At 40.2% G+C, this 25879-nt stretch overlaps 1 protein-coding gene across 4 annotated transcripts in view; it reads left to right on the top strand.

Moving 5' to 3' along the window:
* PARVA (parvin alpha) overlaps positions 1-25879 on the top strand; it is a 63057-nt gene that overhangs the window by 7195 nt on the left and 29983 nt on the right. The window contains exon 1 of one of the 4 annotated variants that reach the window (XM_019289372.3): positions 3068-3092. The exons of 1 other annotated variant lie outside the window; for it this stretch is intronic. In XM_019289372.3, coding sequence (XP_019144917.1) covers positions 3083-3092 — 10 coding nt within the window. In that variant the 5' untranslated portion in view covers positions 3068-3082. Of the gene's footprint in view, positions 1-3067; positions 3093-14175; positions 14236-21096; positions 21426-25879 lie in introns of those variants that run through there. 2 more of the 4 variants (XM_019289370.3, XM_010405305.4) reach the window with 2 other exon arrangements.

Raw genomic sequence — 25879 nt, 5'->3', positions numbered from 1 at the left:
AGGTCTGTGCTTCTGGAAATCTCCCTTGGACAGGATCTCTGGGATGTATCCTAATTTTTCTTTCTTAATGCCTTTCACAACCATTGAATGATGCCCTCCCAGCAGACCAAATACTTTAATACTGGGCTCTCTGCCTTTCTCACAGAGATTAAGGACAGTCCAGTTTATTTGTTATGTCACTGTATCCAAGATCAAGTGCTTCCTAATAACTTAATCCAGAGTTCTGCAGTGTTTTTCAGCAAAATGCTGGTGTTGCTGAAGGTGAAATCAGCAGTTGTAGGGACACAGTTCTTTGTGAAATGAAACTTCAAAAAACCAGTGGTTGAGGTATACCTAAAATTGTGTTGCTTTTCCATCTGGTTCTTCTTTCCTCTTCCTTTTCCTCCCCACACCAGTTCCTATTCAAATATAATGTTGTATCCCTAAGCTGTTTTATCAGCTAAACTGCAGCCAACCCAAAAGGAGATGATCCTGGAAGGACAGTTGCCACTGAGGTGGTGCAGTCAGTGCTGTGCTGGAAGCCGTGTGGTTTCGTTTTTTTGTGAGGGAGGATGAGCTGGAAGGCAGGATGTTTTCCAGTGCTTCACATTTTCACTTGCAGCTCTTCCAAATGTGGGGCTGGGGTGGGGCTGAAGGCGTAGCTTGCTCTCCGTGTGTTCTGTGTGCCTTCTCCAGCCCGTAGTAGTTCCTGTACTGCTTTGGAGTGTGTGGCTGTAGTTGGAGCACTGAGTAGCAAAGCACTCAGAGCTGTGCTCTCTGCATGTATCATCATGCATTTTCTGTTTGGTGTGCTAATACTTACTAATAGATAACATTATTTGGCTTGAATACCTTTGTCCCTGTTGGAATTGGGTGTGTATGTGTGTGTTGAGTGCCCCAGTGAGTTAATTCACTTTAGTGACCAAACTGAAATAGAAACAAAAGATATCTTGGACCAAAAGCAAAATCAGATCAACAGCCTTTTGTGAATCTTTAGCCTACTCTGCAACTACCCCTTGAAAAGCTGTGCTCAGGCCAGAGAAAGCCAAGGGCCAGAAAAAACCAGGGATGTGACTGGTCAAGAGTGAGTTGTACTCGCAGAGCAGTATTAGGAAGATTAGCCACCATCTGTTCACCCAAATCCTGCACCTGGCTCTAGACTGTGCCACTGTTCATCAAGCAGTGATCTTACTCAAAATATTAAAGAATTGCACGGTTGAATAACAAGGCTCTACAGTCTCCCAAATGCTCTGGTTTCCTTTCAGTTTTGTAGTAGTCCATGTGAAATAATTGCATGTGGTGCTATGAAATGTTCTTATCATTTATGTGGCTTTAGTACAAAATTAGAGAGGACATAAGTCATGACTTAGCAAAACTGCTTTCCTTTTAGTCTTTGCACTTCTCTTCCTGACTTCTTATTGATCTTTGTGTCAAGCAGCACATAGCGTACCATGGTTGACAATACATTTTTCTTAGATAATTATTTTTGTGAAAGAAAACACCTGGAGTGTGAATTTCTGTGAGTCATTCTTGGTAGTTGTAGTCATGGTTAAGTCCTCCTGGCTTCTCTGATTCCTGCTTAGCATAGAGCTGCTCCTTTTCTTTACCCTTCCAGTGGAGTGGTAGAGCAGTCTGTAGCACTGACCCAGTGATGGGTGATATTAGCCTTTATTCATAGTGAAACCTATGAAATCCCACTTGAAAAAAGGGACTTTAGGAGGAGAGGGGATGCACTGATTTGTCACTGAGCACTGTTCCCCTTCCTCAGCTCTGGGCAGAGACTGAAGGGTGTGGTAGAGTGATGTCCCAGACATGAAAATACAATCTCATACTGCAGAAGCTTTGAAAGAATAAAAAATTCCAAAAGTAGCCTAAACATTATAATTTCCTGAATGTTCCTTTAGCATAAGGTTCATAATTTTTTAATGGGATATGTGTTCACAAGAAAAAAAACTCTGCCACTACATCTATCTAAATCGCCTCGGGAGATACCAGCTCTTTTCCACTGGCCACGTTTCTTTGGTCATTTTCATAGGGTGCTTTCCTGTGTTCACATCTACTAAAAATACATAAAACTCCATGTGACCAGCGATGCTCCCTTTTCCAACAGCATGCACGTAATGATTGCTGGGTTCTTTTCTGTTAGGACTTGGTACTCCAGCTTCTCATTTATTGCAGAGGAAAAATTGAAGTTGCTTCTGATGGCCTGGCCGTGGGCTTTGTGGATTCTAAGAGGTCCATGTTAATGTGTCAGTCCTGTCCTGCCAGTTGCACCTGCAGTTCTTTAGCCCACGGTGGATTGTTTCCCTGGAATTACAGTAGGGAAAAGCTGGGTGTTAGGTGATCACAGGGCTGTGGCTGACCACGTTCCTGGCTCAGGGACAGGCAGGTGTCACCCTTAGCAAACAGATGGATGGGGTGCAGGCAGCCTACAGAGCACGTGTGCTGCAGGGCTGGGAGTTTACGTCAGAATTTCCCAGACAAGAATGTCTGAATTGCCGTGCCCTGCTTATCCAACTGTGAGCTGGATTAATGAAAGGGAGAGTTTAGACAGAGAAGTACTTTGGGTACATTTAGTGGGAGAAGAGATGTTTTCTTTTGTATCTGTACAGGTGGTCCTTTTGAAGGAAGCCAAAATTAGCTTCCTCACCTGGGTAACAGCCTGAATAGGTTGGCAGGGTGTGAATCCATTTTCAGCAAGTGTAAGGAAGAGTGTAACGGTTTGCCAGTGCACAGCGTTTCATTAATTTTTTTCTTAGCAAGTTTTTTTCTTTGGCCATTGAGTTAGGCTGAGGCCTAATTTTTTTTTTTTTAACCGTAGGCAGTTCTAAAGTAGCAAACTATTAATAGAGAAATATTGGTTTAGAAGAACACTAATGCACAGGGGATTCTAGAGCAAACGAGGCAATGCTGTCAATGGTTCAGATTGTTCTTAATTACAATAATGGCATTATAGGAGCTGCAGTTGCTGTCGGGCACAAAAGAAGATAATGATAATGTCAGAGTGTCAGAGTGCTCAGAGTAAATGCAGTATAATGTATTGCAGAGCTGAATTCAAAAGATGATATGCCTAACTTGTCGTCAGAGTGCATGAAGAAGAAGAATGGTAAAAGGTCAGAACACTTTTTGTTGTAACTATGTAGTTCAGGGGGTTGGATTTTGTGGTTTGTTTGGGGTTTTTTGTGGCCTATGCTTTCAGGCTTAAGAAGAAATGTCAGGTCTCATGTGTTTAAATGATAAGTATTAATTTTATTAGAAGGTGCGGTCACATCTGTCCTACGTGCTTGGAATAAAGAACATCACTCTTGCTTTGGGAAGGAAAGGAAATACCTATTGGCTCAGTACCCTCAACACATTTGATATTGATCCTGTCAGAACAAAAGAACATGACTATGGTAGATTTGGCCCTGAGTCAGAATTTGTCCCAGTAGCCTCTGGAAGTATGTCCAGACCTATTTGATTCATGTGACCCCTATTTTATAATGAGACCAAAAAAATTCAACTCTGAATTTAGGCATGTTTGAAATCTGGATTTGAATTTTATGGCTAGAGGCCAAATCTGAACTGCAGCATTTTTAAACATTTTTATGCTGTGCACTCAAATTCATTACTGCAGAGGAAGAGACTTCAGTGTTTCACTGCAAAGTAAAACATGCAGCAGAGCAGCTCATGGTCTTGCATTCTTGTCACTGCTTTGTTATAATTCTCAGTCATACATAAGAACACATAACAAACTGGAAAATAGTGGTGGTATTCCTCATTATACCACGAGTGTTCAAAGTGACTTAGTGTCTTGCATAACTCGTAAAACCTTATTGCAGTGGTGGGTTGAATTGGGAAAAAAATAATCAGCATCCAGTTGATTTGCGGCTTTATTAATTTGTTCATTTTTAACTGACTTGAAATAGTTACCCACAAATAAATTATCTTTAACTGATTTCAAACAGTTACTCCCAAATGAAACGATTTATATAGAAGCCGAATAAGTATTTTTTAGTTGTTGTCTCATACACAAAATGCCAGCATGTAAACTCGGTTTTTCCTAAGCAGACCTCAGGGTGCAGGTGCTCTGTAGGGCACAAGGTGGCTCCAGTTCACGAGGAAAGCTGGCGTGAGCAGCCCAAGCGCCAGCAATGAGTTCAGAGGAATCAGCTACTGCTGTGTCAGAATGGAGCTCAGCAGTTCTCTGCGCACGTCTGGTATTCTGAAAATGGGCTGAATCTTAATGGCCTTTAGAGGAAAACCGTGGCTAGACTTAGAGTCAGACTAGTACATTTAGATTGCATTTTGGGTCTTGTATTTCATTTTTGAAGGAGTTACCCCAGTGGATTTTATCAGACATTCTGCTTTTGCCTGGGTAAAAGGTAACAATTCTGTGTAGAACAGCATTCCCTGGGTAAGCTGTGGAAATAAACAAGAGTTGGTGTGTACAGTGAGAACACAAATGTAAAGTAAGCTAGGCAGAAGATGGGACAGAGATTGAAAGCTTAATGAGAAAGGGTTTGGGTTTTTTGGTTTGGTTTTGGTTTGGTTTTTTTTGAAACAGGTCCTTAAAATGAGAGAACAGAATAAATTGATAAGAAAACCCCATATTATAAACAATCAGAAATGCTTTTTGTCTGTTGTTGGTCTTGCACCCTGTAAAACAGCATTTTTGATTTCAGAGTCTCTTAGAAGTGAATTGCTTGTCCATTTCTATTTCCAACATAATATTAGCTCCTAACAGTCTGCCCTTACACAGAGCATCTTCATCTGACTGAAACACCTGAGAATTTTAAGGTGAGATCAGAAAAGGAAAAACGTTTGTTCTCCCTGCACCATCTGCTTGGGGCAATTGAGGCAGAAAAGGTGAATTGATTCACTCATGTGATCTTCTGCAGGCAGAGAAGTAGAAGGGAGCTGTGGTCTCCTCATTTCTGTGTTTAGTCTTGCTCCATTAGACAGCTTTGTGCCATTCACAGTTTTTGTTGGTTTGTAACTCTCTGATGCATGTCTTGATACAGTTTCGGTTTTTGTATTAAACGACTTTTAATTGGTCGGATTTCTTTGGGGTTTTTTTTTGTTTGGGTTTGGTTTTTTTTTTTGTATGTGAGCTAGGTAGACATTTCCTGGGGTTTGAAGTTTTAAATATACTTTATGTACAGTAGCAGGCATTATATTAAATAAATATATGAAGAAAAAGCATTTCTTAATGTGATCTTTGCCTCTATCCCAAAGAAAGAAGGTTTGGTTAAGAGGTTAAAATGTTTTACCTGATATAACAGTCTTTCTCAAAGTAATGTGAGATGTTAAAACAAATTTATAAATCTAAATTTGCTGTATTATTTATTTTAAAAGTGTATAGTTTTCTTCTCTAACATCTACTGTTAAATACAGTGAAATAGATTAGGTACCAGACCTACACAGAGTTAATGTTAAAACAGTGCAAAGCACCATTTGGACTTAGTAAATTCTTTGTATTTTCATTTTTACAAATGAATTTTATCAAAAGCTGCGGGCATGATTCTAATTAGTAGCTCCCCATATTAGATCTAATCCCTTTGTTCTTCATTCAGACAGAACGCCCATTAGGGTCAAAGAAGGTTTTGACTGAATAAGGAATACAACAACTGGTTGTAGTTTTAGTACATATAGGGCCAGATTGTGGGTCAGGGCCAGCTTAAAGTGTACAGCTCCAGTGATTCCACATCTTGTGCATAATAGGCAGATCCTTCACACTGTTATGATGGTATTTTATTAACATGTCAAATACAGAAGAAAAAAACCTGACAGTTTATGGCTGCTCAGAATCTTATTAGCACGTCTTGGTGTTTTGTGTTTCTGAACTGAAATTATGCAAATATCTCTTCAAAAACATTTCCCTGTTTTCATGAGACAGCGAAGAAAATAGAAGTAATCAAAAATTGGTATTAAATACTCAAATAGTTCAGCTAATTAATAAATCTGCTGTTGCAGAATAGAAGGTCTGTGGGCTGGAGCTGGCTCTTAACTTAATGTTAACTTACATTTAATTAGTCAGACCAGATGGAAGCTGGCTAAGCTTCGCATGAAGGCTTGTGGGAGAAAGAAATAATCTTCCATTTTGTCAAAGGAACTAATACCACAGATTAAAGGTCAGTGTTCTTTTCAGAGTTTAGAGAGTGGATGCACAGTGGCTGACAGCAAGAAACAGCAAGGGCACTAACAAATTAGCTTAACCCCTGGATGACTAGTGTACCAGCGCTGCTTCATTTGCTTCCCTGGTTCAAACCATTGGTCTCCAGTTTCACTAAAAAATATCTTATCCCAGGGAGATAAGGATGTCTGTAAATTTTATTCTTTTGTCAGGGAAGTAGAGTTGTATGTAGGCAGTTAGCATGGATAGAGAGATGAAGTTCTGGGAAATGTTTTCTTACTCAGCAGAGTAAAACTTCATGCTGTTCAGATGCTAAACACTTGGGATCAGTCTGACAAACCACTTAATTCCCTGCTTAACAATAAGCATGCAAGGAGGCAAGTCAAGGAGACAAGTCAAGAAACCATTCATGTGCTCAAAGAGGTGCATACATGATCATGTCAGAGTACAGCAGATCTTAAGGACTAAATCAGGCACATTCTCTGTTAAGGCTTGGAAATGTAGTGGAAAGAGGGAATGGGTCTGTCAGATTGAACCTTAAGTAAAGCTGCAAGAAATTGCACATATTTAAAAGTGAGGAAATGAGAGTCTATTAAAAAAACAAGAAAGAAAGAAAAGGGTTAGGATTATGCTAATTGTTTGAACATTTAACCAGTCTTCGGGGATACAGGGGCTTCAGCAAGGTAGGAAAGAGTTCTTTCTGAGGTGGAGAATAGTAACACACCTACCAAGAAATTAATACAAACTTAGCATTGCTATGAAACATCACATAATTATGCAGAAAATAAGGTACCCTCAGCAGTAATTAAAAAAAAAAAAGTAAAAAAAAATAATTACAACTTTGGTCTGCCATCTTTATACATCTTATTTATAGTGGAAATACCTGTGCCCAGTCTAGCTTGGGAAAGGAAGCTGGGAAATAAGCACCTGCTGTTGGAGTCAGGTTTATGTCAGTGTTCATGTACAGCAGCAGGGAATTAAATACCTGTTGGACTTTCCCAGCTGGAGTGCAGGCACCTGCAGAGCTGCTGGTAGGTGTCTTTTGAACACCCGAATACACAGTGGGTCTAGGTGCTTAATTCCACTGCCGTAGCCACTTAAGTTCCCACAATGTGTAATCCCCTGGTAGTCACAATGTATTTTGAAAAACTTTAAACAAGCCTTTCAAAACATCCTGGAGTTTGCTTCTAAATTTTGTAAACTTTTTTGCCACTAGACCCTCTTGTTTAGTTTGTTGCATGTGAACTTTCCCCTAGTGGCCACTGCCCATTTGGTGGTTGTATCACTTAAGTGAAATCATTGGGATGAGACTGGGTCAATTCTTGTGAAGAGTGGAGTATTTTGCAGTTAATAAATTGTGCTTGCTGACAGTACCTGGAGAGAGGGCTAAGGACCTGAATGAACATGAAAACTACAGAACTGTGCAACCTATTTATGATTGCCTTGTGTAGATGGAGATTTGATATGCTGAGGTGTTTACTGTAGCTTTTTTAGAGTGTGGATAAACACAAGATTCCAGCACCACACTCTGCAAGGTGCACAGATTTAAAAAAATAATTTTAATGTGGAAAGCTCTTCTACCATGTCAGCTGAACTGGAGATTTGGAATCCCACTGAGTACTTTGAAAGCTGTATGCACATGTATTTATGTTGATGCTTTCATCTCTTTTCTCATTTTTAAATAATTGCATCCTGGGGATGGAAGAAGAATTATTTTACTAGTGACTGTTTACTAGACCACATTTATCTACAGTTACCAACTGGTGGTGATCGAGATACCACAGTTATTTTCCATTCTGAGTTACTGACATATTTCAGATACCACTTGGGGACAAAAAATATTTGAAGGGAATGATAAATTTTAAAACCATTGTAGCTACAAATGACAGAATTAGCATTTACTTATCAAGTAGCTCATTTCAGCTGCTATAAAACCAGAGAAGTGTAGGAGTAGGTAGGGTACTTTTGGGGGAGGTGTAGGTAGTATGAAAATATTTTTTTTGCTTTCCTTGTCAGGTAAAACTTGACAGTGCACGTCTAAAGTCAGTTCGTGTTCTCTGAGAAATGCCCATATAGTACAGCCCAGTAGGATTTGTCCCAACAAGTACATTTGGAGAGAATCTTTCTGAGCAAAGTCATTCATGTACCTTTGGTAAGTGTGTCAGACATTTTCAGGTGGGGATCACACTCAGTTTTGTAAGGGCATGAGTACAAATTCTACTTTCATCAAACTCAAAAAACGCTGTTGAAATCAGAAGAGTTTGGGAGCTGCCCTTTTCAGGGAAGTACTGTGCACTATGAAACTTGCCAAAAACTAATGGATTGTTTGCAGGAAATTGGAAGTTAAAAGTGCATGAGTCAGTCTACTTCAAGGCTGAACAGTTTCCACTGAACTTAAATAATGAATGCCAAAACCTAGAGACGGTACAAGCAGCTGCAGCAGTTTTCTTCAGTTGTTTCATCCAGGCACTGTAAGGGATTTTATGTTTAGCAGAGTCCTCCTGAGTTCATCAGGCTTTAGAAGCGTTACATACATTGTTGTTACTGACATGGAAACTTTGCACAAGAAGCAGCAACCCAAGCGTTTTTATTTTTGCTTCCAAGCAGTTACTACAGAGTATGGACCAGAATGTGCAGTTTCAGGGATTTCATCTGCAGCAACTACCTGCTTTTGTAATGACAACTGCTAGAAAAGGAGAGGATCATTTTTTTCCTCAGAAGTGATACGTGTTAGTTTCACACTTCTCAAAATACTCAGGCCGTTTACTTCCTGGTGTGTACAAGAATTTCAATGTACTTAATGAAATATATCAAACATTAGATAAAAGAATCATTCTCAATAATTTTGATCAGTGACAGATCTTATGCCCAGAGCATATTTGTGCAATAGACTACTTTTTACCAGGATACTAAAGGAATCTAACTCTTTGTAGGAGTGCAGGAAAGGAGTGAGGTGTTTGTGTATATGCATGTGGCTTAGATTTCTTTAATTTGAATTAGTTTTTGATGTCTGTGCATGTAGAGAGTAGTTGAGGGTACACATGGCTGAGTCGATTCTTTGTCCTGTTCTGTGCTCCTGTTCTCCAGTTCTCTCAATAGTCGAACCTTCTGAGCATTTCTGAGTTGGAGAATCACTGAGTGCACCAGAGCTTTGGGACTTTGGGTCTCATGAGAGATGCTCCAGGTCACTAAGCACCTTTGTGGCCCTTCACTGGACTCTCTGCAGAAACTCCACGTGTCTCTTGCACTGGAGAGCCCAGAACTGGGCACAGCACTCTGGGTGTGGAAGTGCAGGTGCAGAGCTCTCCCCTGTGTCACAGTTTTCCACCATGCACAGCATCCCTGCAGCTCTTCAGCTGTGGTGTGGACAAGAGTATGGACGTTTGGTTTTAAGAAAGTTTGAGTATTTTGCTATATGAAATTCATATGAAGTTGGCCAAATGCTTCTTGGTGAGATTTAGTCTGAGTAAGCCTAACATTATTTAGAAAAGCAATGAACCACGTTTTCAAATAGAGAACAGTCGTGAATCAGGAGGAAAAATAATTTTGGTTTTTTTCTTTCTTTTTTTATCACTTTTCAATTAGATGGAAACATGACTGAGGTTTTCAAAGGCAACTGTAGACTTCTGTTGTGCTGAGTCAAGTTACCAAGTCTGGAAAGGTGCCCACCTAGAGGTGCCTCATAAATAATGGCTACAGACTCAGGTGTGTTAATTTGTATGCATGTCATTCCTTTTACCCCTCAGTTTTAATCTGAAGCTCTTCCCTGGCATAATTTACCATAAGGCCATGGGAATACTGGCACAAGAGATGATGATCATGTGGGAGTGAGAACGATCAACAAGTTTGGGAGCAAGGTGCAGTTGCCCCTTTCAAAAGCAGTGGCCATGGCACAGGTTCCTGTGTTAGCTTGGGATATTTAACTATTGTGTGCCTCAGTTTCCAGATGTGTGAAATGGAGCGGTGATGGGGATTAAATTTGGAAGAACTTTTGAGCTTTCTTGATGAAAAATGTTAAGGGTTATTAAGTGTGAATGTGGTATAATGCTTAGCAGACAGGTGTGGCTTAACGAAATGGTTTGAAATCCAGTAATTTAGTTCTAGGTTTAAATGAAAGTTGTAATCCCAGCAATTGGTGCCAGTGTCTTCTAGGATTTAAATCCAACGTACTGGAGCGTGTAATTTAAGGCTTTGCAGAACAGTATTAGTGCTTATATGTTTATCACTCAGCAAGTGTTAGCATTATTCCTGTGGAATGCTCTTAATTAAAATCCAGGAGCTGCTTACAGTGCATTTGATGCTCGCTCTCATGAGCACTCAGTCGAGTTAGCAGCAAAATAAATTTAAAGGAATGATTTTTCTCAGAGCTACAGTATAATTGGCAGACGCTTTTGTAACTGCTGTTGTCATTAACGTACGGGAGGTTTCGGCAGCAGATTCCTTGTTGATCAAATGACTTCTGTTTTCATCTTTCAGGTCCTAATATTAGCTTAAGTAGGAGGAAAGGGACTTTCATTTGGTACAGCAGAAAACGGGATGCTTTTGCAGCAAAATAGCCATTAGGGCATGCCTACTTTACACATTGTACTCTAACATCTCATACTTCAAAGCCAAATTTGTTTTGGAAGAGTTACACCCAGAAAATCTCTTGATAAATGGGTGAAATCTTTTGCTCTGTTTTTGAAGTGGAGGAACACACATCAAAAGTGTTTTGTAACATAGTATTGCTTCTTTCTGAAATTTTGCATTGTTTTTTGGGGCTTGGTGCTCAGTAGATAGGGTTAATTGTTTCAGTGTGAGCAACCAAAGTTTTAAAAATGAATTCTAACTTTTTGACCCCATTAATCATAAAACTGCCTGACCTATCTTGCTTACTGTAACATTGCTTTTTTTTCAGTTGATGAGTCATGAGCATATATTAAAAACTATTTCTTTAAAATAATTTTTAGAAAGTCCTTCTTGCATGTTAAAATGATTTTGTAAGCTAAGAATTCAGCATATGTATGTCAGTACATATTGCAGTGGGCTTATGATATAATAGCTTCAATGAAAATTAGATCTAAATTAGAGTAGACTTTGAAAAAGGGTTGTGGGCACATGTTTTTGGGAGTGGCTGGAAGAACTTACTGTAGGGGAAGGTTCAGCCCTGTGTGTGCTCTACCTAGAAACCAGATAGGGTGATGTTTCTAGTTAAAGCAAGATGCAGAATTTAAAGCAAGGAACCGCTGAATATGAGAATTAATTTTCATGTTTACACAAAAAGAAAAAATCCAACTATGCTCTAATTCATTTTCTTTGCTTTCCTTTCCAAAAATATTTTTAGAAATTAAATAAAAAGCATTGAAGTATTTCAACAACCAGTTGGTTGTGGGTTTTTTGGTTTTATTTTGGATGTTTTTATTGTTTTGTTTTGTTTTCTTTTTTATAATGCCATTAAAACTTCTTTGGAGGATAACAACCCTCTTGAGGACCAAAACCCCGTCCTGTTACAGCCAACGCTTGCGGGGCTTTTTAACCCGCTCAGTGCACAGAAATCACAGAATTGAGAGATCACAGAGCTGAGCGAAGACTGAACAAAGACCCGTGACAAAATCCAATTCTTTCTGTTGCTCAGTTGAAAAACAAGTGTGTTTTGAAGTCTGTAGCCTTTTAGAGGAGTAAGAATATTTAACTCCTGTATGTCTGTGGAGCTGTCCTGCTGTAAGCCACGAGCTTGCTGCCGTTCTGTATTCCAGAGCGCCTTGCGGAGCTGAGGTGAATCCTGGCACTGCTCCCCTGGGCTGCCATTCCCCTGGCAATGGGTGGGTGGGGAAACTGAGGCACAGACGCTTGGTCCGGCTTCTGGAGCCCAGAGCACAGCCAGCTCCAGTGCTTCCTTTGCTCTTTGGACTTTCGGGATCACTGCTTTCTCCCTACTGGCTTGCCCTCTTCCAGGTTATTTTGTTCCTACGCTGCTTTAACATTTTTCTCCCAGAGACCAGCCACTTGTTAATTTGTCTACAGATAAGAAATTGTGTGTACAATTAGCAAAAGCCTTCTTTGGTCGCATTCACCCTTATCCCTCCCCCCGATTTTCCTCTAATTCCTGGTGACCCTTCTTTGACTTTTATTACCTTTTAAGAAGTGGTAGAATCAGGCCATTAGGTTGAAGTGAATTATGAAATACTTAACCCTCTTGTCTCTCCTCTGAAACGCCAACCCCACACGTACCAGTTACGCACGGAGGGCTTTTTTTTGTAGAAAAATTTGACGTCTGAGTGTTTGTCTGTAGCCTGGATTGCGACATACATAAGATACAGAAAGGATAAAACCAGAAACTGAATTTTCTCCCTGTCTGAATCCCTCATGATTCCGGGACCTCTACTTTTACCATTTTAAAAATGAATTTTGGGGGAAAAAAAAAAATACACTGCGGGGTTCCGCACTTTATTCAAGGAGTTAAAAGTCTGGAGCTGTGCTTGATGAGCCAGATGGTCTTCAACAGTAACATTGTTCATATTGTTTAGATTATCCTGTTGCAAGTACAGTGCCTCGTTTACCTTTTATGGAAGAAAGTGTGGAAAATTGACCACAGATGTAAGTAACCAAGAATGATGGCTGAGGCAATTCTTACCAGGCCTCCCTCTCTAACGCGCCTGATCCTGCAGATAAAAATAAATAGAGAAATGTGAGGCAGCATGAGAAATATCTAATGTTACCTATTTAAGTGTTTAATTTGAGCTCTGCGAGCTACTAAAATCTTTATTTTCTTAGACTGAGATTTCTTCATATTGAACTGGTTTCAGTCTTTCAGTGTAGGACAGCCTGAATGTAGATTTTTATCCAGGTACTAAATAGCACATCATTATATATGTTTTTCCATCCTGGTTGAAAAAAAAAGGGTGTGGGAAGAAGCCAACTACGCTGACCTCAAACACAGTTTATGGTCCAAAAGTCTTCATGAGAAGATTGGTACCCATTTTGTGCTGTAATGAGAGAGCACAAACTCCCCATTAATATTGATTTGATTGGTATCAGAAGCAAAGGCTGCACCAAATTAATTAGAGGTAGCTCATTGTTACTCCTGATAATGGGCTGTTGAATTAGTGAAGCATCTTACAAGTCAGTTTCAGGTTGAAATAAACTTTTTTAGACAGGTATCTCCTTTGTTTAGTATCTGGAATTGGAGGGCTCGACAGAACAAAGGGAAAATGCTACAAATGAAAGCAATAAAGCCCTGGTTTATAAAGTCCTTTTGTCTCCTATCACTTTTCTTTCTCTCACTCATTTCCTTCCTCTTATTAGGAGCTGCTGTCAAAGTGCATTTACTTATGGCAAGTGGTTCCCTTCGGAGCCCCTAAGCTGATACTGCCGCATTTGCATGCAGGTGCTGCTGTGGTGGGGCACGGCTCTGGCCTGGCCTTTCCCCTGCCCTGGCAGAGCAGGGAGCTGTAATTATAAACCAACAGGTTTGCCGTGCGAGGGGCCAGGCACTGACAACCTCTGTTTGTTCTTCAGCACGGCTGGGCTGCCTGGTGCCCTTTCACAAGGTGGTAGATTCCTTTGACTGTTAAAGGCAACATCTTCCCTTTCTTGCACTAAGCTTTGATTGATCCAGGAAATAGTTTCTTTTGCCTATGCAGTGCTTTTAAACTTGGTTCTGCCTACACCGGTTTCTAGAAGCGTAGACTATCAGATTCTCTTCCTAATATTGTTTAAAGACTTTTCAGAAACTGACAGGAAGAAATGTTTTACAGAGAACAGAGAAGGCTGGAGATTCTGGTGAGAAATACTCAATCTAGGATGTCATGTAAAATCAGCAGTTAACATTGGAAAACAGATTTCTAAGGCAAAGTTCAAACAGACAGTCTAAGGTGCCACTAAGTGGGACAAGAGAGAGTCAATAATAATTTTCATATTTTTAATACCTGCATTCAAAATGGGATAAATTAGATTGGCAACATGGGCACTGTTTTTCATCATTTACCTATCCATGGGATCTGGAAGACAAGATCACTTGGACATAACAGCTCTGGCTCCATGCCTGCAGCTGTAGGGTGGAGAAGGGGAAAGCCGTTGGGAGGAAGTGGCAGGAGCAGCACCAGAGTGGGAGGTTGGAATGCTGATAACAAACACGGGCCTTGGAAGGGGAGATGGACAAGGTGAGAGTAGTGTTGAGGAGGAGGTGACCAGCTTTAATCAGGAAAGTGGGTGAGAGGGGAGGGATTTGGGTGAGAGTGATGTGTGTGGGGAACTGCTGCTGAAGTGCTCTGAGCCTGTGCCTGGGAGCCAGCAGCCCTTGAGCACTAATCTTGTTCTGTTCTGAGGCTGCATGCAAATTCTCTTTTTTTTTCTTTGTGTCTGTTTTCATATTCATGAAATAGTGATAATGACCATTGTCTGCATCAAAGTGGTATTAGGAGGCTTAAAGTGCCATTGTAGTTCTGAAACAGCAGAGATGTGTTGACCTTCCTTTGTGCCCACAGTTGATAAATGCTTACCTCAGTGACAAATTAAGGGTTTGCTTTCTTCTTCCTGAGCAACCACAGCTATGAAAAGGGTTTGGACACCATCCTGTACTACAGCAGGCTTGTTAGCTTAATTACAATCGGGCTGCACAAGTAACAAAGGGCAGGATTCGCCTGACATGCCCTGTAGTACTAATGAAAATGGAAACATTTGAAGAAAAACAGAAGCTTTCAGGTCCTGGATTAGGATTAACTTGCTCACTGATGTAACATTTTGCAGCCGACTTCTAAAACTGATCCAGATCTGTCAGGTCAGGTTTTGTGCTTGAGCTGATCATTCAGCAGGGAAACTTCACCTGTGTTTTAACTCATTCAGACTAGAAATTATTTGAAAGATCAGCTGAAGTCTGAATGTTACAGAAAATTGTTTTAAAGCAAGACTTCCCAGGGATGAGCACAGATTTCCATCTAAATAAAGCTGCCAAAACATGATTCACAAGACCCCAGAGATTTTCCATTAGATAAAGCAGAGTTATTGATCTCTCTTAATACTCTCGAGAAATAAGATGAAAAAGTTTTCATTGCCTGGGCAGGACCGGTCCAAGAGAGCGAACAGGATAAACACCAGTGCCACACAAACTCCTCAGACTGATGAGCTAAACACTTTGCTTTTGCTGTCATAAAATATCCTACAGAGGCAAGTGCTGAAGACCCAGAGACCCAAAGAATTTATCTGTGAAGACAGATTTTTACACCTTTATTCAATGAAGGGACTCTGTTAAATTTTACAGGAATGAGGCAAAGAGTGCTTAATCAGTGGCAGCTCACCAGTGCAGCAATTCAGAGTTGGTCCCTACATGGTAAAGTCAACATAGATGTGGCCAGGGCTGCATTGTGGTTCTTATGGGCCTGAATCACAAAGGAAACAAATTGTCCCTTTCAAGGCAGTGAGACGTTCCTCCATTCCTCGTAACCTTGCAAGTGTTGTGGTAAACGCCAAACAGACCACAGAAAAAACAGGTTTGTGGATCCAAAAGCCCTGCTAATAATGCTTAGAGAAACTGGTCAGCTCTTCTGCTAGTTCTTTTCAAAGCTTGAAGGTAACTTGTTGCTCTTTTATAAAGGTAAGTCTCAAGGAGTGAAGCTGTGCTGCAGAGGGACTGTGAATACAGAGTGGTTTCTCAGCAGGACACAAGCCCAAAGCTCCAAAAAGCATCACTTGATTTGTAGAACAGACTAAAGCCTTCTGATGAACAGCCCCATGCAAATATTACATTTTTAAGTGGTGTCCTACTACTCCTTTTTTCTGACAGATATTCTGGGAATTTCCTTTTTAACAAACAATGCCTGCCTTGGTAGAAGCCTGTTTCCATGACTAAAACTATGATGAGAGCATCAGCCTAGTGTGGTTCCAGGAATAACCTACACATTCAGCTCTCCTCTGCCAAGAACCCAGAGACTGGTTGTTGAGATGAATGGTTTTGGTTAATGTGCACCACAAAGTAGGAAAATAAGATGCCTATATATTTTAGTTCATAGATAATTATCAAGAAATTGTGTATAAAGAAAATAATGTATGGTTGGGGAGCAGAAATATAAGCCTTGAACTTCCTATCCTGAAAATATAAATCACTGCAAGTTTTAAAGCACTTGCATGACTCATATACAGAGGTCATAGACCAAATTTGCTGATGGAGGCAGGATGAAACAAATTCGGCTGCATTTTTATGATATTTTTCCTGCTGCTCTTAGCTTTTTATTTACCCAAAGTAATATAATTTTCCAGAGAAGTGTAACAGATCCAACATATGGAACTGCTATCCAGTTCAGTGCTTAGGTGCAGAACTGAATGGGAACAGTGGTGTGTCAATAAATAGCTTACTGCATGTCAGGGAAAGTAGTCTCTCAGGAACCATATTGCCAGCTTGGCAGGATTCTGGAAATGGAATCTCAAGTGGAATTGGGGTAGTAATGCAGTCACTGAATAGGGCCCAGGCCTAGAGGAAATCCAACTCCAGTAACAGGAACGCTAAATGGAAGGCAGAGAGAGGGTAACAAGAAAGAGGCACTTGTTAATGTGCAGGTCTATAAATCAAGGGGTTTTTCCTCTTGCTCCTGCACAAACTTTGAGCCAGTTTAGTGCATCCCTGAAAGTCGGTACACTGTAGTTTTTCCACTTGAGAAATAATGACATAACACTGAGTAAACACTGCTAATCAATTGTGTTGCCTTTTGCTGAGTAATATTTTTGTGCCACGAGAGAAATCTGCAGGAGTTATGATCTAAGTCTGATCTGCATACTGGTTTTATGCTGCTGAGATTCTGTTGACTTTGAAGTTGTTTCTGTATTTTCAGTAGCGTTGCTGATGTTTAGATTTTGATCCAGCATAGCTTAGAAAGTGAGAGGAGAGTTATTCCAGCATTCAGTTTAAAATGTCAGCACATAGCAAGTCAAGAAGTCTGGCTCCAGGTGAAGGTTTTAGACCTGAATGTGTCTTGATTTAATGGCAAGGAATGAGGCTGGCTTGTTAGGAGAGAGAGGCTGTATTATTGAGTGTTCCAAATGATCCGATTTTGTGTGCATGTATGGTTGTAGTAAAGATTTTGTTTATGATATGAGGCATAAAAAAAGTGTGTGTATTTATAGGTATAACATCATTCGCTTTCTCCTGTGTGTTTAGGGAAAAAGGCAATGGGCCTGCCTGTGTTTAGGAACACTTGGACTTTGCAAGGTGCATTGCAAATAATAGTAACATTCTGGGAGAGCTGGAATTCCTCAGGTTCTTGTCAACATATTTTTAGCCATTTGTCAGTTATAGGTGAACTGGGTCATGTCAGTGGTATTTTATTTTTTCAGTAGTCTAATTTTCTTGCATTTGCCACCTAGATCTAGTTGGAATTCCCCTTTTTAAATGACTTCTGGTAACATTCACCTGTGTTATTTGGGAAGGACACCATTTGATGATTTGCATGTCTAAAAACATAACTCTGGTATCTACCTTCTCCCTTTGCATCACGCAGCCTGTGTTGCAATTCTTCACTTTTGGATTGTAGCCCTAGTGAGTGGGGAGGGGAGGTTAAGTGTCACCCATACCCTCAGTGCCACCCCTGAAGTCCCATGTGCCAGGCTCATGTCATCCTCTGGAGGGCAGGGAAGGCCTGAGGGCAGTTTGGAGACACCTCTTTCCTCACGGCACTTGTGTACCAGTAGATGTTGGCACTGCCAGGGATCTAACCTGTAATTTCTTGGTAAATGAGCACTTTATGTGACTCCCAGTTTATATGACTCTTGTTTCTGCTGTTTCTGCTTATGTATAACATGCAAGGTCTGTCATCTCTTCTTCCATTTACATGATTCCTGGCATTTTAAATTCAGGTAGATTAGATTTAGACTTTTTGTAATGAATCTGCATCATTTTGTGTTCTGCTTGCTCCTGAAATAGCCTGGGGGAACCTGATAGACGCAATTTATGTGTATCATTTAGAGGCAAAAGAAAGCATCTGATTGATTTAGTCTTTCTTTTGTTAGCTCTTTCCTATAATTCTAATCATCATTTCACTGTAGCATTACACCATCGAGGAAAGTACGGGTTTTCAAAGGAAGGATGCTTCCTGCCTTCCTTTCCTACTTAAAGGAAAATGGCTTGGAGGTCTTTACAGCAGATTTTCTGCTTATTCTGATGTAGCTCAGATTATAGTTTGCAAGGTAGAAATACGTCTGGCATTTATTTCACCAAGTATAATTAATTCATTTTTGGTGTTATTTCCTGACTTCAGCAGAATATGCTATAGGTAGGATGCTTCTGTGCAGCACTGAGCTCTACTGCTGCACAGCTGTTTGTGTGAAAGCAGAACTGAGTGCTGATGCTGCAGTGCATTTCATGTGGCCAAGGGGAAAAGGACTGATGAGATTTGGCAGTGTTTGTTACTGTGCTGGTGAGATGCTTGGAGTCTTCCACATGGCTTTTAGTCTCTGTCACTTTTACACAGAGCAGAGCAAAGGAGACAGAAACATTAAGGACCTGACCCTGTAATTTTCCAATTGGAATCAATCAGTATAAACAATAAGCCAAATTCTCTTCTGATATCAGTCAATGCTCTTCTGTTGGCTTTAGTAAGGCTGTGTCCATTTGCAGTAGCTGAGAATTAAGCTGTTGCTCTCCTCCCAGCCTTTCTGATGACTTAACATAATTTTTTATACATGAAAGTCTTGTTTCAGGTCCAGGTTGTTGGCTTATATGTTTAAATTGAAGGCTTGTCAGTCCTCATGTGACCAGCACTTTGAAGAAGATCCGTGAGTGAGGTTAGGTAAAACTGTGGGTTTTTTCCCTACTACTATCTGGATTTTCTCAGAACCTAGATAATTTTATCCCATTTGCATCAAACATGCAGGTAACTTTAGAATCCTGCATCTGTATTGTTTCTGGGGAAGCAAAATAAAATTACAAATGACAGTAATTGACATTACATGCTTTAATTTAATTTCCTCCTCTGTGAACCAAAACCTTTTAACCAAGTATTGCAGTGCTATTTCTGTATTTATTTGTTACATGGGTTAATGTGCTATGTGGCAGATCCAGTATTTATCCATTTTCACAAATTAAGCTATCAGTGTCATGTTGCCTTTGAATTGTTTCCTGTATTGATGGCCAAAATGGCTTTGAATAAGACTTTAGTCCTCCCTGGCTATACTTCTGTTTTTACAAAGCTGAAAATTGCAGGGTTGAAAATGAGCCCTTAGGAACAGTTTGGGAAACTCTAGGCCCGAAGCATCTTACCAATGTGCTGGGATTTTTCCCTGCAGTGATCTCTGCTAAGGGAAGGGGGAAGTGCACAGGCTTTTTGAAAGATGACAAACCCAGCTTGAGTTTATGTTAGTGGCAAGTGGAAATGGATTACAGAGAGAATGAGTAGAAATTCCTCTACTGGGTCCCCAAGCTATGCACTTCAGACCTGCTGTTGTCAACTTCTTGCCGTTTTAGACCCTCTGAGAAAAGAGCTCTGCTTTAGCTAATCTGCTATAACCTCACCTATTACCTGGGCATGATCTTTTGTCTACCTCTGTAGGTGTAAAAACTCAGCGTGAAAGAAACAAATTTCGTTTACTATTTTTGTAAAATAACTACTTTTGTGCATGGAAAAAAAAATCACTTTATAAACAGATATATATAATCAATTATAAAATAAGTTGATAATGCAGGTAGCTGTGGCTTCAGACTTGGTGAATTTTCTTAATATATAATAATTTTCAGCCTCCTTCTTGATATTTCAAGTGAAGCATTGTTTTCCTTTAGCTGTACTTGTGTCCCAAACAGGATTGCCATAATAAAGTATCTGGGACACTTATGATTCTATTCAGAAATTAAGAAAAGGAAAGCTTGGTAAAAGAACTGCCAGCTCAGTATTGTCCTGTAATTGAATGCTGTTATTCAGCAGTCCAGCAATGCAGGTTTTCGGTGCCAGAAGGCAATGGGACTCCAGGAGTCAGAGTGGGGAGCCCCATTACCACTTGTGAGTGCAGCATGAAGTAGAAATGTTGCCTGGAAAGCTGCTTTTTGGAATGACCCAAAAGCTGCAGACCAGTGTGTATCAGAGACTCCTTAGAACTGGCAAAGAATGTGGTGTGAGAAAACTGATGAGAGCTCTGAGTCTTCTTCTGCAAGGAATCACATCTGATATGAAACCTGGCGAGGAATGTTGAGTAGCACAGCTGAATAACCCTAGACAATAAATACCACTCCATTCTCCATACTTGTCTTTTGGCACTGGTATTTTAAATGAAGTTCCATTGGAAATTAGAAAGGTAACTACTTTCCATGACTTAGAAATGAGCCAGGGATGTGTCACTTCCCTCCTCCTGCTCCAAGTTGAAACAAACACTTAGACATTTTACAGCTTCTGAAAAGTTTTAGTCTGTAGAAAACTTCATAAGAATTTGATTTTTAGCCCAAATAAGTAATTGCTTTAGATTATATTTTCATTACTGTCCCCCTTTGGAAGGACCCATAGACCATAAAACCAGTTTATTTCTTACCAGTAGTTTATTATTCTTTTGATGGCTCATACCTCTCCCTTCCTCTACTTTTTAGCTTTTTATATGCTTTTGCCTGTTTCAGGGCTTAATCCTTGTTCCATGTGAGTGTTGCTAATTATTTCAGTAGGGAAGTATTTGTAGAGAAAAGAATACTGTGATCAGGATCTGGATTTGGTAATATTTGGCAATAACACACGTGCATCTCAATTCAGACAACAGGATTCAAAGGATTCAAGTAACTCCTGTTGATCAGACTTTGTTTCACAACAACTAAAAAATAAAAATTTTAAAAAAAGGGAAAAGAAAAAGACGCTTCCCTTCCAATGTTGCAGTGTCTATACATAGACTTTTCCTATGCTTTGAGGGGAATTGTGACTTCATTCAGTTACAAGGGGAAAAGGTACAAGTTACCTAGAACAGAAACAGACTGGGATCGCTAAAAATGTGTGTTTTACACTTGCCCTTTGAGCACTTTGTTTAGTTGTATGACTGATAACAAAAGCACACAATCAAAACTGCATCCCAGCCTTCAGAACACAACTCACCAAGCTGCAAAAAGCAGATTTAGTTTCTTTTGCAGATGGTCTATGAGTCTCATGTGGCATCATATTAAATTATATAGGCAGTCAGTCGCTTGTTCTGAAGCGATGCTCTGAGCCGAGAGTTGTGATGTGCTTGGACCATTCTGTTGGAAAACAGGCTCTAAAGCTAAAACAGCTCCTCCGAAGAGCAGCAGCAGAGGGGCCTGCCAGGAGCTTCCAACACCTCAAGGACTGCAGTTCCCCCTGGGATACACTATGAGGGTGGCCCAGCGACCCTATGATGGGCTGTGGAGCATTTTGCCCTAAAGGTAGGAGACTAGACCGACTCATCTGGTTGTTTTTCTTTTCTGGTTATTGCTTTCTGATCCTGTATTTTTACAATGGTAGTTATTTTTGGTTTGTAATATTTTGAAGATAAGAATGGGAGTTTATTTTCTTCTTTCTCCTGTCAGACTTTGTTTTTCCTGGGTAAAAGAAGAAGAAAATACAGCAGTCTTTTAATATTTAATGTTATTCCATGAAAATATTTCTGCAATATGAAACAGAATTAGCTGTTTCATCCTAGTGATGTTTCGTAAGATTATGTGTTTCTATTAGCTTCAGCTTGGTACAAATTCAGTCTTTGTGTAACACTGGCTCCAGTGTGAAAATAATGCTTTTTATCAGCTGATTTCCACTCAGTGCAAGTTATCATTTGTAGTCAAAAACATGCTTGGGATAGCAATTTTCAAATGGACTATGTGTTATGCAGTAGATAAATTTTACTATTCATGCTTATTGAAATAAAACCTTCATGATACTATGCACTAAGAGGAACAGTAACACAAACTCATTTATGACATCAAAGCTGAAGGCTGCAGACTATTTATGGGAAACTCCAGATGTGGTAGTGCCATGAAGTAAAACCCATTTGAGGTTATTTACTTAGATGATTGAGTTGCAGGTTTAGGTATGTCCACCTGCAAAGTAGGAAATACAGCTGCAGGTATGGTTGGTGTGATTGTTCCTCATGATGAAATTGGTGTATTGGCAGTGACAGCAGCCCAGGAAATGCATTTAACAGGTAGGAGTTCCCACAGGGGTGTTTCCCTTGTCTGACAGCTCTTGACAGGTGTAGCAAGTGCTGCTCCAAAATTCCAGCTTGTTTGAGATCTCTTGGAAGAGACAGTGGCAGTGCACGTGCAGTTCAGAGCTGGGGCTTTCCCCTTACAATGCTGGTCCTGACAGAAACGCCACGATCAGATGAACAGTTCAGTGAGGTGGTTTGTTTTAGACAAGGCATTTGGAAGTTGGAGCAGCTGCTTGAGTTTTATAAGGAAATAAGCAAAATTAGGAATGCACGGAGGGTACCAGGTGGGGCCTGTGAAGGGCAAGGCACAGGGCTGGATGAAAATCATTGCTACTGGTTTATATGGAAAGAAGGGTGTTTTCTTTGCCATGACATGGGTTTGGAAGGCAAGAGGTACAGGTATTGCTGTCCACTCTGTCAGGCTAAGTGTAACATTAGAGACAGGCTTTTAAGGCTGTATTTGAAGTGCCAGACTTCCATTTTACAAGTGCAATTTGTCTCCAGAAAGGAAACATGTAGATGTATTCCTTAAACTAGAATTGTGCCTTTTTCTATGCTGCAGAATGAGGATACTGCTGGTTTTTTCTGTTAAATTAATTAATTCTGATTGAGGGATTTGAGAACCTAGGCTGGAGAGTGTTGATTTTTTTCCTGTGCAAATTGAGAACAAATTCTGCTTTCCTAAGCCAAACACAGTTTCTAGTTTGTGCTACCAAAGTCCTGTGTTGCATCATCATCTTACACTTTTGTGTAAATGTGTTTTAGGAGGCTAGCACAGCCACAATATTGATCACACCATGCTGTGATTTATGCCAGCTGACCAAAGTCCTTCCTCTAGCCAGGGATTTCCACAGACAGCCCTGATATGTTCCTTTTCATCCCTGAACTGGCCCTTAATGCTGTATGGCTGGGAAGCAGAGGGGCTTCCACACATCAGATGTGCATCTTGATAATGCACACTCATAGGAGATAAGGATGGGGAAGGAAGTTTGCCTTTTCTCTGGTCCTTGCTGTAGCAGTCAAAGCCTGAAGCTTGTCTGCTGTCAAATGCATGTTAACCTCCACATTGGCCAAGAGACCCCTGAAGGGCTGTTTAGTCTTCAGGATGCTGGAAGATATATTTCTTCCATTTTCAGGTTTCATTTTGCTGACTTTTACCAAATCCACCCCTTTTTCTTTCAGAATGTAGCTGGGTTTCTGTTGATCCAGCCAAAGCCACAGCCTATTTTTGCCATGTTGAAGGCCTGTCTTTAGATCCCAATTCCCAAATTAAATCCTGATTCTGTCCTTGACTACAAACTCCAGTTCCCTAGGACGTATTGCAGAGACTTTAAGAAACCATCTGTGTGTTAGGCACAAATATTAAACATAGCAGGGAGAAAACAGAATTAGATGTTGCAAGTTAATTCTGCTCCTGAATCTGAGAACCATGGTTAGATGCTCAGGATTGATGGACAAGGGAGCAAGGAATGGACTGCAAACTACCAGTTATGCAAATAAGTATTTTATCTACGTATTTGTATTCATTATTGTTTTAATTTCTTTGGGTGACTCTTACCCCCCTTTCTTATGTTTGCTACTTGTCCAGCCTTGGTGTCAACCCCAAACTTCATCCTGGTGGACTTTGATACTAAAGAAAAGTCTTGGAAGCATGAGAAGCTTTTTTGGTTTTTTTTTTTTTCCTTCTGGGATGCAGAAATGCTTGGCCTCTTACTACAAATCTTTTGATCCTCTGTCACAGAGTCTTTTCCTGAAGATGATGAGATGCTTATCTCAAAACACAGGTAGTTCTAGGAACTGCAGTTTGAAAATGGGGGCCATGTGTGAGACATAAACCAGTTTACAGTCTCTGAGAAGGAACTTTAACTTTCCAGTAAAAGTAGGCATTTTTCCATTTCTTTCAAGAAAAAGGGGTCATCTAGATTACTGAGATGCAGTGGGTCTCTCTTAACTTTTTCTCCTTCGAAAACAAGGCTTATATACACAAGAAGAAAAGAACAAGAAATTCCGGAAATCCTCAGCTTGCCACTAGTGTGCCCTCACATTCCTAAGAAGTATTTTTGGGTTTTCTCTTAGGAATAGCTAGAACTTGTTGAGCTGGGAAAGACTTCTTGGAACAGATCCTTGGTTTTGTCTTCTCTGCATGAGCGCCTCTTGTTGATGTTGGAATAGCTGCTCTTAGCTGGTTGGTGATTCACAAAATGAGGCAAGTCAGCCCTATAAAATCTGCTTCTCCACTCCACAATGTTTGGAAAAATTTATTGCAGCAAGCTGGTGAGCGTGTAAGAGGAACAATTGCCTCCACTTGCACCAAGAGGTCTGTCTGCCTCTCTTCTGGATATTGCTACCTGCAGATTTGTTATAACTTGAGAAATATCAGTGTCATTGAGGAGGATACAGATGCTCTCCCTTCTGTCTCTGTATGGCCCCGCGTTCTCTGTGCAATTCTGAGATGCCTCAAGAAATCAGCTCGGAGATCTCTCAGTACATACCTCAATAAGTTGAAAATCCTAACTGTCAGAGGGTTTGTTTCCATAAAGTATTTTGCTGTCCCAGGATTTGTTTCAATAAAGTGTTTTGCATGTAGGGATGCCACGTGCAGACCAGCTAACAACCTGTATGTGTCTGTTGCACGAAGACCCTACCAAAGTATCTGAGGGTCTTTGGAGTTTGTTTTGGGATCAGATTCCACACAGCACATTTTGATTAGAACTTGGAATGGTCACAGCTTTTCTCATGTGCATGGTTTGTTCTTCAGTGTGAATAAGAATCAGCATCAATTGAACTCTTGTCTGTATTTGTTCCCAAAACTGCCTTTTGGGATTTTTCAGTAGGGTTTTAAACACTCCTGTGGGGTGACAGGTTTTTCAAAACATCTGCAGATACTGGTTATGTATTTTAAAAGATGTGTTGAGAGGATGTGTAGAAGGAATGAATGGAATGACTGGCATCTGTGTTAGCTTGGCACTTCGCTGCTTATTACCTCTTAGAAACTACAGGGAAATTCTGAGAACGAACCTTCATCCCAAATGAAATGTGAAAGCATGGAAGGCTTAATGAAGCTACTTGTGATATGGCGAAAGAGAATCACATGTACTCTTTTAAAAAAGGACTGAGTTTGCTTCCTGATTTGTTGTTTTTTACCTACCCAGACCAGACATCTGTCTGTCTGTGGAGGGCTTTTTTCCCTGCTAATTGCAAGAAAGAAAGGAACAGCAAACTAGTCACTGAGGTACTTCAGAGTGGCTTTGGACTTTAAGTTCAAGGCAAAAGGCATTTAATTTGTGTTGCATAAATGAAAATCAAATCATAGCATTTCTCCCATCTTTTTTTGTGAACAGTATTACTCCTGTTCCTTTTGTGTGCATGCCATGTTTGGTTTAATGGAGAAATGAGAAAAGAAAATAGATTCTTTTTTGGAGACTGAGTACTAATGCAGAAACATTAAAGGCAGGCACATTGTTGTCAGCCAGTTTGCATATTTATTTACTTTTACAAATGGTTGGCTTGGAGTCAGCAGTTAATGGAATGAGAATGATGTTCCTGTACAGATCATTTCCTGAGACACATTTTCAATTACAAACATATCTCTGCTTTTCTTCCCTCATTTGTTATGTCTTGGAGAATAAATGGGGAGTAGCATTTACAACTTAAGGTTTATGTTCTGAAGACAATTTTAACAATGATCCCCAC

This window comes from Corvus cornix, chromosome 5, assembly GCF_000738735.6.
Source record: "Corvus cornix cornix isolate S_Up_H32 chromosome 5, ASM73873v5, whole genome shotgun sequence".
Classification (NCBI taxonomy): Eukaryota; Metazoa; Chordata; class Aves; order Passeriformes; family Corvidae; genus Corvus; species Corvus cornix.
The sequence above is the reverse complement of the archived record's forward strand: the minus strand, read 5'-3'. Positions and strand labels throughout refer to the sequence as shown.